General features: G+C 33.9%; 1 protein-coding gene across 1 annotated transcript in view; it reads left to right on the forward strand.

Moving 5' to 3' along the window:
• LOC128988807 (zinc transporter ZIP1) overlaps window positions 1-7,772 on the forward strand; it is a 32,103-nt gene extending 24,331 nt beyond the window's left edge. The window contains exon 2 of the mRNA XM_054410471.1: window positions 5,686-7,772. Within this exon, the coding sequence (XP_054266446.1) occupies window positions 5,686-5,819 (134 nt within the window). The 3' untranslated portion in view covers window positions 5,820-7,772. The remainder of the gene's footprint in view (window positions 1-5,685) is intronic.
• The last annotated feature ends 4,735 nt before the right edge of the window (window positions 7,773-12,507 follow it).

Here is a 12,507-nt window from a genome sequence, read left to right on the forward strand (position 1 = left end):
CAGACTTGAGAGCGGCCAGTACGTTGTTTGCCTACCGTTTAAAAGTGAGCCAAAGCATCTTGGTGACTCTGAAAGAAATTCTCTGAAAAGATTATACAGTCTAGAAACAAAACTGACAAAGAATTCTCTACTTAAGTCTGAATACTGCAATTTCATGAAAGAATACCTTGAACTGGAACACATGAGCCCCACATCATCTACTTCAAAATATGTGATCCCACACCATTCTGTCACTAAAGAAGATCGCTCACAGATTAAGCTCAGAGTAGTATTTGATGCTTCTTCCCTTACTGACTCTAACACGTCTCTAAACAACCATCTTATGATAGGCCCAAAGTTACAGCAAGACATAAAAGGTATCTTGACAAGATTTAGGATGTATCCAGTAGTTTTTGTGGCTGATATAATAAAAATGTACAGGCAGATTTTAGTTCATCCCTCTGATAGGGTATATCAACACATTTTCTGGAGATTTGATCCTTCTGAAGCTATTCAGAAATATGAACTGAATACAGTAACGTATGGTACTACCTCTGCACCTTTTTTAGCCTTGAGAGTCATGAAACAGCTAGCAACCGATGAAGGGACTGACTATCCACATGCAGCAAAGGCTATTCTTCAAGACATGTATGTCGACGATCTTGTCACTGGTGCTTCTACTGTTGATGAAGCCTTGAAACTCAAGGATGAAGTAATCAATCTTTTACACAAAGGTCATTTTGGTCTAAGTAAATGGGCCAGTAACTCTCAGGAAATTTTAAATGCAATCAATCCTTCAAAACATATCAAACAGATCAACCTCTCATCTAGTGAAGATTCAAATGTCAAGATCCTAGGACTTCAATGGAACCCTTCAAGCGACACGTTTGCATACCAGATTGAACAATTTACCCCTGTGTTTACTAAAAGGGCCATCCTATCAGCTGTGGCAAAGATTTTTGATCCTCTAGGATTCGTTTCTCCTGTGATAATGATTGCAAAGAGCATAATACAAAGCCTATGGAAATTGAAGCTGGACTGGGATTCTGAAATCCCAACTAACTTGAAGACTCTATGGAATGACTTGACTACTCAGCTAGAGAACCTGCAACATCTTAGTATTCCAAGATTTGTAACATCTGACAAACCATACAAATTGCAAATAGTAGGATTTGCTGATGCTTCCGAAAAAGGATATTGTGCTGCACTGTATCTGAGAATTATTAGTGACAAAATAACTACAAACCTTCTAACAGCCAAAACTAAGTTAGCCCCAATCAAGACACTGTCTATCCCACGCTTAGAGTTGTGTGGAGCCTACCTGCTTGCAACAATGTTCCACTCTGTTATGGAAACCCTCAGCCAATTCACCAGTAATCAGTTTCAGAAGCCTATTTTCTTCACTGATTCTTCAATTGTCTTAGGATGGCTGAATACACCAACTTACAAACTTAAAGTTTTTGTAGCAAATAGGGTTGCACATATCTTGGAACATACACCTATTTCATGGTGGAGACATATTAAATCAGAGGAAAATCCTAGTGACCATGGTTCTAGAGGACTTTTACCAGATAAACTAACTAACTGTGATCTATGGTGGCATGGCCCTAAGTGGATGAATATGCCTGAAGATAAATGGCCAGAGTCTACAGTACAGTTCCAGCAGCAGCCCCTACCTGAAGTGAAAGCTGAACCACAAGTGCTTGTCTCAAATAGTACTGAGCCAGAGCTTATCAAGATGATGGAAAACTATTCTTCATACTACAAACTTTTACGTGTAATATCTTGGATCAGAAGATTTATCTACAATTGTCAAGCTAAACTACACAGTACTAGTCGTCTGAAAGGACCCCTTCAGCCTAAGGAAATTCAAGAGTCCTTACTAACCTGCATCAAGAAAATTCAATCACACTTTTTCTCTATTGATGGCGACAGAAGATGTGCAACTGCTGTCCTCAATAAGTTTCATAAACTTACCCCTTTCTTTGACAAACTGGGGATACTCAGGGTGGGCGGCAGGCTAAATAATGCAGCTATCCCAGAAGATCAAAGACACCCAATCCTTCTGCCAAAGTGTCATTTCACCTTATTGTTGGTAGATTATTACCATAAAATCTACCTACACCCAGGACCCAACTTGCTTCAAGCTCTGATTCAATTACGATTTTGGATACCATCACTGAGAAATATTGTCCGTCAGCGAACCTTCAAATGTCTAAGATGCTTCAAGCTAAAGGCTGAAACCTTTTCCCCGATGATGGCTGATCTTCCTTCGCCACGAGTGAATGTAAGCCGAGCATTTTTACATGTTGGTGTTGACTTTGCTGGACCTTTGACTATGAGAGAGTCGTTAAGAAGAAAAGCAACCACTGCCAAGGCTTACATCTGTGTTTTTGTCTGCATGGCAACTAAAGCTTTGCATTTAGAGCTGGTAACCGCACTCTCAACAGATGCCTTTATGGCTGCTTTCAGACGGTTTATTTCTAGAAGAGGTCTTCCTGAACAAGTGTATTCCGACTGTGGAACAAACTTCAGAGGAGCAGCTAATCGTCTTCGAGAATTAGGAATATGGTACTCCAATCAGACTACACAAGAAGAAATTTTACAGCAAACTACTAAACTGGATGTAAAATGGAATTTCAATCCTCCCTACTCCCCACACTTTGGTGGACTGTGGGAGTCGGCAGTTAAATCAACAAAGACACATTTGAGGAAGATAGCTGGAGAAACTGCTTTGACTGATGAAGAGTGGTCAACCTTGCTCACCCAAGTAGAAGCAGTTCTGAATTCAAGACCACTTTGTCCTTTGTCAGCTAGTCCAGAAGAAACTAATTTTCTTTCTCCAGGACACTTTCTTGTTGGATGCCCTCTTGTTGCTCCTCCCGAACCTTCTCTTCTTGATCTTCGAGAAAACGTCATTACAAGATGGCAACTAGTCCACAAGATGGTTCAACATTTTTGGAAGAGGTGGCGAGTGGAATACTTGAACATCCTGCAAGCGAGAGGAAAATGGACAAAATCTTCTACAAACCCTAAAATCGGAGACTTGGTTCTTCTTAAGGATCAAAATGTACCTATCTTGCAGTGGCCTCTTGGAAGAATCATCAAGACTCACCCAGGCAGTGATGGAATTGTTCGAGTGATGACTGTCAAGACCAGTGACTCTGAATTCCAACGTCCAGCTGTGAAATTGGTACCTCTTCTTTCAATCAATTCTGACCCTTTTAAGTAAGATGCTAGAAATTTCCTTTGAAATTTCGGTGGGCGGTATGTTTGAGCATTCTCAAATTAGGTCTAAACTTAAATTTATTGTAAATAAAATAATAACTTGTTTTGTCATTTAAATAATAGATATTTAAATGTTTTGTGTGTAAATAAATAACTGCACTTTTTGGTTCAATTCATAATAATATTTTTAAGTGAGTTCATAAAATAAAATTGTATTAAGTTAAGCCAGACAGAGAGAGAGAGAGAGATAGGCAGACAATGCAGAGGAATGTGCTGCGTATCCTGCTTATCAGTTCCAGCCGACATGATATAGACTGACCAGTGGTTTTTCCTGTACACTGCTCCAACTCACTCAGTTACTATGCAGTCTTCATGTGAATCAAACATTATGAGGGTCTCTGAATCCCTCTAATTATTTTACCATGGGTCTCAGTATCCCATATTAAATCATCAATTATTGACTCTATTGTTTCAACAGAAGTTTTATTTAACCGTGAGGAACATTCACCAGAAGTTTGTGTGCACACAGTGTTATATTTTATTTTCTCAAGAAGTGTTAATCTCCATTACTTGGTATTAACGAACATTCATTAATTTCTTCTCTTCGAGGTCGTGAGTACATCTCTACACATCATTCCTCTCTGTCTATTCCAATTTGGACTTAAATATCTCATCAAGAGAATAGTTTTGATTTGATTTGTAAAGGGTTAATTTAATTTTGTATCATTATAATATTTTCTGAACTCAAATGAATTTATTATTTTTCCAGTAGGTAGTAACTCACTGTTTAGACAGATCAATAAACTTGATTTCTACTATATTAACAAATATCTATTGAACTAGCAATTATTCAGTTTGGTAGCAAAGTCAGGAATTTAATTTTTAATTCCCCTTTGTTCAAACATTATGGTTGTCAAGATTCAGGTTCAAGTTTGGTTGATCAAAACAATTTAAAAGGTTCTTTATTTTTGGAACTATGTCAAAAGTACAGGCAACTCCAAAATCATAGGTTTAAAATTTAAGGGAATTATAATTAAACACATTGGTTTTATGTTAACTGAAAAATACGTTGAAAAAAATAAACCACAGGAAATTGTTTTCAGTGTTCCAACCTCACGACTTGCAAGTATACAATTTCACTGTAAGATTATTTGAAAAACAAAATTAGCTCAAGCCCAGTCATAAACCTAATTAACTGATTTGTTTTGTTATGTCAAACGACGTTTTAAGTCAATAATGGTATGTACTAGAATTACATTATAATTAACTACATGTCGTATATAATCATTTATGATTAATTTACAGTACTAAACAGAAAATCTGTATTATTTACTATTACAGAAAATCTGCTGGTACCATACGTAAAATTAGTTTTAGTTCTATTCCGGATCAATATTGTTTACAACCGAGTTCACTTACATTCTAGTAAACTGGTTTGATCGTTGTGTTTCCTCAATTAGTTACATTTGAGCCAAAACTGAACAAGGTTAATCCGTTGACAAGGTCCCACCATTGACTGTAAATGTAGCTATATGGTGAATGGTCCTGCACCAGTGTACCATAGAATGTGTACTGTAACTGTTTAGTCACACTCCGAGCCGCTACGCTCACTACGCTCAGTCGTGTGGAACTCTACTGTTTGAATACGTAATCAAGGATACGTCCAAACAAGGTCTTCCGCCAATTACTTTTAATTGCATTCTGTTGAACTGTTATCAGGTTTGAAACAATTTCAACGCTTATCACTAAAAATACCTGTTCGACTGTAAAGTTTGTAGATTTAGGTAATCGCCTAAATACTTAGATGCGCCAAATATGCTTGCTGTTTAAGTTGGAACAAATTTCTAATAGATGATCACCGTCAGTGTAGCCACTATTGCCAATTTTATTAAAATAATAAGAGTATAAATCAATTTACATGGTCCTATTGTAACTATTTCATTATTTGAAGACAACAATATAGAAATTAAGACTCACAGTGAGTGTACGAGAGTAACATTTCATTTTTTTTCCTTTTGGGTTTAAATTATAAATTATGATGCTGTAGTTAAAAATAAATTGGCATGGTTATGAGGTGGAGTACTCATTTAAAGCCAGAAAACACATTTTGATAACAAATACACACTCTTTGGCTGTGTGTCGTTATCAATATTTCAACTGGGGTTTTATTCAAACGTGGTTACGACTTGTGGAGGATAAAGATAGGCTTACTGCCAATCCATCGTGATGTATAATTTAATCGGATTAAACGATTACATTTTAATGAAATTTCTAAACATTGAAATTTAAAGAACGTGTATTGACCATTTTAAATGTTGCTGGAAAAGGTGCGTTAATATCCATTGAATTTAATCAAAACCATTAAAAAAGGTTAAACTTCAAGACAAGCTCGATCACAATGTCATCCCTAGTACATTAAACAATAATACATATTTTATGGACGACCATGATTACTTATGACGTGTCTGTGTGTTTCAGTTGGTCACGACCACAACCACAGTCATCACCACAGTCCACATCACGACCATCTGGACAGTCCCAACCTGAGTCTACACGATCACCACGATCACCACGATCACCACGACCACGACCACGATCACCACCACCACTAGCGGCCAACCACAGATCCCTGGGGAACGCCGATACCAAAATCGTGACTGATATTATCGCGGGAGATCGTTTTATTCATTTCAATATTACATTCCTTCGATTGCTGTTTTTTATCTTTATATATTTGTATTTCTCGTGATAAGTTTTACTTTTTAGAATAAGCGCTCAAAGATAATTGTATATACAATAGTTTTACTTGTAAAGTTGTTGGAATCACACTATTTCTTTTTAAAGTCAAGATTCACTATTTTTCAAAGACATCTTGCTATCCTATTGTGTTGTACTAGATTTTTTCTACATAGTAAAATTATTATTATTATTTTCAACTTTATTTTATTTTTTTATATTGTTTTGAATTTTTGTAATTTCTTAATAGCTACTGTAAAACAATCTGATGGTAATTTATTTTTAATATGCTTTTGCTACGAAAAGAGGTAGAAAATTGAAAACCCAAGAAAATTACTGTATTTCAAAAGTTTAATTATTTATGTTGGATTTTGGTATTTCAGATGGCTAGTGTAAAACCACACAGCATTTAAAAGACGCAATCCATTCTACTAACAATGTGCTACAAAAACTGCCAAAAATTACTAAGACAGTTGACCTATTTTTTTATATTTGATACCATGAAACGATAAAGTACCTAAACTACTCTTTTTGTGCAGAACAAATTTATATTTTGAAATGTTCAAGAAAAACTATTTTTCCGGTCCCAAGCCTACATTACCAAGATTTATTTCTCTCGATCTCAATATCACACAATTACAATTTCAGAATAAGATAGACGTAGCAAGTGTTAAAAAATTATTTTCTACCTAGTAGCTATTTCGCTTTCTACTATTTTTTGGGGGAATTTGTTAATATCCATAAAATAAAAAAAGGGGTTTCTACTTATCAATTCACAACCGTTGCTGTGTATTTGCCTTAGCATGTTATTTTTGTGTCGTTGTTGTTATATTTATAAAGTATGTTTAACTGTTATGATGTATTTTCTTACTATAATGTTGCTGCTACTGTATTATGTCTTACTGACTGAACTCGCTGAGGATTCCACTTGGTTTAAACAATCAGCTGTTGCGACTGCTAACTTGAGAAGCAATTTGGCAACGCTGCTTTTGTTGCCAGCTGGTGTCTTCATGATGGTAACTTCAGTAATATAATTACTATTGTAATATTTTTAAATATTTAAAGTGTTTAATATAGTATTACCAGAAGATTAGATAAATTATAAATTAGTTAATAAATTTGATCCCTAAAGTTAAATCCGTAATTTTATGTATTGTTTGATTTTATTAATGGTTAAATTAACTTTTTCTAATCGTGATGTTTCATAATTTTAGAATATTTCACACAAACCAAAATGTTGATACCACCTACATAAATATACGTAGTTTTATTGTACACTTTAATAACTGTAGCATTTAAATTAATTTCTTATAGTACTGAACTAAAATTTTTGTGTAACAGTTTTTCTTAAAGTACAAAACTGTACAATAATCGTCCTCATAAATATACAGATTGAATAATTACGTATTTTATAGAGGAATAACTTATATTGTTTATTGATCTTCATAACTTTGAATTGCCCTTTCGTAAATTACGTGTTCTTAATAAAAAAATATTAACACCTAAAAAGATTATTAAATGTAATGTGAATATTGTCAATAAATTAAACCCTAAATGGTTTATGACTAAGTTAGCTAGTGTTACCTAATAAATATTACATTCGGTAGTGTAGGAATTATTCATAAAACCTGTTACTTAAAAACCGAAGTTGTAAAAAGCAGAAAGCTACCTTATCCAATTGTGATATTATTGTGATATGTGTCTCGTACAGGCTTTATTACTGTATCTAGAATTATGAAATAATTGTTAAATATTTGAATTTTATTGTATCTGAGGGTGGCGATTCGATGAAACACTTGTATTTTTAAATATACGCTAATTTCAATTATCTGTGCATTTCAATTTTATACCATCCCTTACAATGGAACTCACTAATTGTGTTAATTGCTTAACTTCATTATTTATGCACCACGTATGTCACTACTAAAAGTGCTGTATTAGAAAGATATATCATAAGTCAGAGGCCTTGCTTTAAGCAAAATGGAAACCATCAGGAGTATATTGTATTTCTAAGCAATATCCTTCATTACACACAAATATCTTTGGATTGTATACTAGAGGTGTCTCACGAAAAAAGTCTTTTTAACTTTACATGACATAACTTGAAAAGTAAAAGTTTTCTGCACAATGCATGGTCAGCCAAAACGAAATCTTTTTTTCAAATATTCAGAAAATACAATTCAGTTGGAATAATTCAATATAAATGTATACCAGTTATCCTAAAGTGGTTGCTTCCAGCTTCAAAAAGACGCTTTTGATTAAAATTAGTATGTTATGTTCCTTTAAATTTTGAACAAATTAGTGCAATTACCATTTCTGTAAAAATTATGGTTCAAAAGTTTCAAATTAAGTTATGGTCCAACCCCAACAAAAATAGTGCAACCCCCCCCTTGCTGAAACAATTAAGGTTCCAAAGTTATTGCAACTTATGTGATTTTCCTTATCAAATATCATAGTTACTCACACCACTTACCAAAGGTAAAGGTAAATGTAAACGCAAGGTCCCATAAAGGTTGTTGACAAGCTTATGGGAGAAATTATGTGTCAGATTGCTTATACTATATTTAGCTGAGATAAATATCACACTAAAACGTATTTTTAAGCTGTTTTATCCTCTGAGTGTTATCCTTGTCTTAAGTTGGATTGATTTACAGCCTAAAACTAATTTTAAATGTCAGGAACAATATACAATCCCTAAGCAAACTAAATCTGTGATTGGCGGAATTATTGAGATTGCAACTTGAGGACTGAAGTTCTGCGTCTTAATTGCAAAACCTACTCCGCGCTTAGTATCATAGTATCGTGTCTACTATTTAATTTGTGTACATTTGTGTCTTTCTATTTTCGTAAGTTTTGTATGGGAGGTATCACGAAGTGCAACAAACTATTACCTAACTGGCGTATCAAAGGAACTGTTTTCACAAAATCACTACACTCACAGGATGTATGTGTCAATACCTTGTAATTCCTCTGCTGCCTTGAAACAATTCCAACCATATCTGTGTTGCGGATGGGCTGATATGGTTCAGTTAAAATATCTAGCGAGGAATTATTCACAAAATATTAGTAAACTACATAAGTATAAGATAATCTAATGAACATTAAGTGAAATGTATGCCAGTTTTGAGAAATCAGGTATGTGAGGCCAGTTCATAGAGATTATTAAATTTTATAAGTAATATTTAGATTTATTGTTTTGAATTTTCTATAAGACGTGTATGAGGCCACATAGAGATAACTTGGATCAAATTGAACTTTACAAGTAAGATTTAGATTTTTAAACTTTTGTATTGTATAAACCTAAATGCATACTGTAAAAGACAAAGTTACTCCACAAACGTCATTCAACTTTCGGTATGTAATGCTTCTCCTTTACAGCGCTACAGAATTGATGTGTAAAAGAAATGTAACTTTAATGTGGGCGGTTACGACGTCGTAAAAAGAGCGGGAAAGTTACACAGAGTATATGAACTTGTAAAACAAAAGTAATATCCGACGAGGATTGGGAATCCAGCTTACTCTATGCATTAACCTGTTTATTTGTACCATGAACTTGATATTGAACTTACGTCTTAAGAATTATTACGTAATAGAATTATTACCAATCAATAGAAGAAGTATGATTAATGAAATGACGATGAATGAAATTAACCATAAGATTTCCAAGTTTGTTCTAAGATAAAGTGATTGGTAACTTTAAGTATTGAATAACAGCATAATGACGATTAAACCTATGATAGACAGAAAGAATTTGTTCTTAATCCACTTTAAGTGCTATTCTTTGGAGAACTATTACCATACCAGCTTTAAAATCTAGATTGATTTTAAACTTGTAATATTGCAAAACAAATAGTGAGCTGTGTAAAAAATGTAAAGTTTCGATTCAAAATGAAGCATGCATGCAGACGACTGAGTAATTATAATTAGAGCGATTAACGCAACACCTGATTTGATTAGTCAACGCAATATTGAACCATTCAATTATATTTTGTATGTGATAATCCAATTCTATAATTTATACCAAAATCAACACATCAGAGATTATTATTTTGTATGTTTAAAACGCTGATGCGTTTGATTGAACATTGATTTATCTAAACAAATTACATTTTGAAGAAAGGTATAAAATAGGTAGCTTTAAAATAAACATTATTGAGATTTATTTTCTTCGGATGAAGTACAAAAATCATAGTTATTTATTATATTTATTTATTGACAATTTTGAGAACATGAACATATTTTATCACCATTGTCTATTGTTGATTCCGGTTGGCGAAAACATAATTATGATGAAGGACGTTTTCCATATCTTTTTACTTGTCTTTAACTTGTCAATACCAACAATTTATTTTAGAGGGTAAAGTGCGATGATGAACTAATACACTACTACTTTAACATTTTAAGTTGTGAAATATTTTAATATAATTATTTAAAGTCCTCAAGAAAAGTTGGTCTCAAGTTACAATTCTCTAAGGAAGCAGCACGGTTATATGCAAAAGTCCGCATCGAGGCAATTTTTCACCGGGAAATTTCGGGTTTATCTGCGAAGCATTTGGACTCGGTCCAGAGGGAGGAAGTCTGTCGCGCTTACAAAGATCATTTGTTGGCCAAAGCGCCAAGCGCCTATCACAATGCCCGACTTGGCACACACTCTGTCAACTAAATTCTCTATACACTTGATATAAGTGTGGTATGATTAGTAACGACAAAATATTACTAAAAGCTCTCAATTAAGTCATTTACATGTATAAATCCAAATCGAGAAGCCTGACTCTATATCCTATGAGATCCAAGATAAACTATTTTCTCTTTTAGGTTGTTAAGTATATTTTGCAACAATTTAACCCATACTATACATATACATACGCTGTGCAACTCCTGTTGTAATACTGGAGAGTCCTCTATTTGGTTGAAATATATTTGATTCTGTAGGAATAAAAGAAATGAACAGAAAACATAAAAACGTCATTTTGCTACAATAGCAAACAGAAACCTCCCTTGGTAACGTTTTACAGCGTTAGTGATACATATGCTATAAGGAGAATGCAATATGTGTAATCCATAGTCATCCCATGCCACGTCAGGGGCAAAAATAGAACGAATCGCTACTGCAAAATCACTTATCGCTATCGTATGCAAGTTTTCCTCATTGTTCCAAAGTGGATGTTTGGCTTGTGTATTTCACGTTAGTAATACAGTTGGTCATAGTTGGTTATGATATAATGTTTTTTTGTAAAAACTAAACTACTCGTAAACCTATCAGATGAAAAAGATTTATTGGTATGAACATTTTGAGGGGTACCCTGTGCACTATTACTATGAGGATCTCTTTCACTCTTGAGTCACATCTAGTCTGACCAGTTCCTCAGCTCGGGGTCGGGGTGACATTGAGGATCGGGATGACAAAGGAGATGCAAGCTGATACTAGACTGTTGTGCAAGAGTATAACTAGTCAGGTGTCGGTCATGTAACCTGTGAAGGCGATGTATCTCTACTGGAATCATAGCTTAGTAATCTTATTTTAAACAACTATTGACATTGAAAACTGAAGCAGGCGTCAAGATTGACAAGCTGTAGGCACATTTTTTTCAATGCTGGGTGTGTTTTTTTAACGTAACCCGAAATAAGTTCATCAATCATGGGTCACTTTTTAACGACAAACCTAGCTCATTAGTTGGTATCCCTGTTTTCTTTACTTTAAATGCCGATAAGCTATACAATTTATAAAAAATAAGACTCAACATAGTTTTTCGCAAGTTCAAATAGAGTATGTATTGAATTCAAAGAATAGTTGATTTTTTAGGCACTGGAATCAAACCTAGAAACTTCATTTTACATCTTTCTTACAAAAAAAAAAACAAAAAACAATGGTTTACTTTGGATATGAAATAAATACCTTTTGAGCTTGCAAAAACAGTTTCTTGAGTCTCATCAATGAATACAAATTGTATTCATTGGTCTTATTCACAACAAGTTCGCAATGCCTCTAAAATGCTAAGATAAAAATGCAACAATGCATGTCAGCTGATCAGCAATGAAACAATGAAAACAGAAAACAGGTATACCAACATAGCTTGTTTTGTCGTTAAAAATTGTTTTTTAGTACTTGAAACTTGTGTTAAATTTACAAAAACACCCTGTATAAGAGTGAGCCTCTCTCCCTCTCTCACTGAGGGATATCTTTGACATGGCTTAAACTATAATAGTTAATGGGAATATGAAATAATATGTAAGCTAAGCACCTACTTATGCCCTATAAGTTTGTTACCATTTTAAGAATATCGTTTGGAAGAAATAAGGTGGCATTTTCAGCAGTACACATTGTTCGTGGGTTAATTGTATATGCTAACTTTAACAATATTTTTTGTAAGGTGGCTTACTTCATTATGATTCTTTTACACCATTATGATTACCAATATTAATTCTTAGCCAGAATTACAATGCCCAATGCCTACCTAAAGATTTTTGTTGTATGAATAACATGAGTGGATGGTATTCAGGGGTACATAATTAACTGCAAAGATGAATTTGGTAAAATTATTTTTGTTCTGAGATAAATTAGAA

This window comes from Macrosteles quadrilineatus, unplaced genomic scaffold (genome assembly GCF_028750875.1).
Source record: "Macrosteles quadrilineatus isolate MER2022 unplaced genomic scaffold, UCM_ALF_1.0 Scaffold_1__1_contigs__length_201487025, whole genome shotgun sequence".
Classification (NCBI taxonomy): domain Eukaryota; kingdom Metazoa; phylum Arthropoda; class Insecta; order Hemiptera; family Cicadellidae; genus Macrosteles; species Macrosteles quadrilineatus.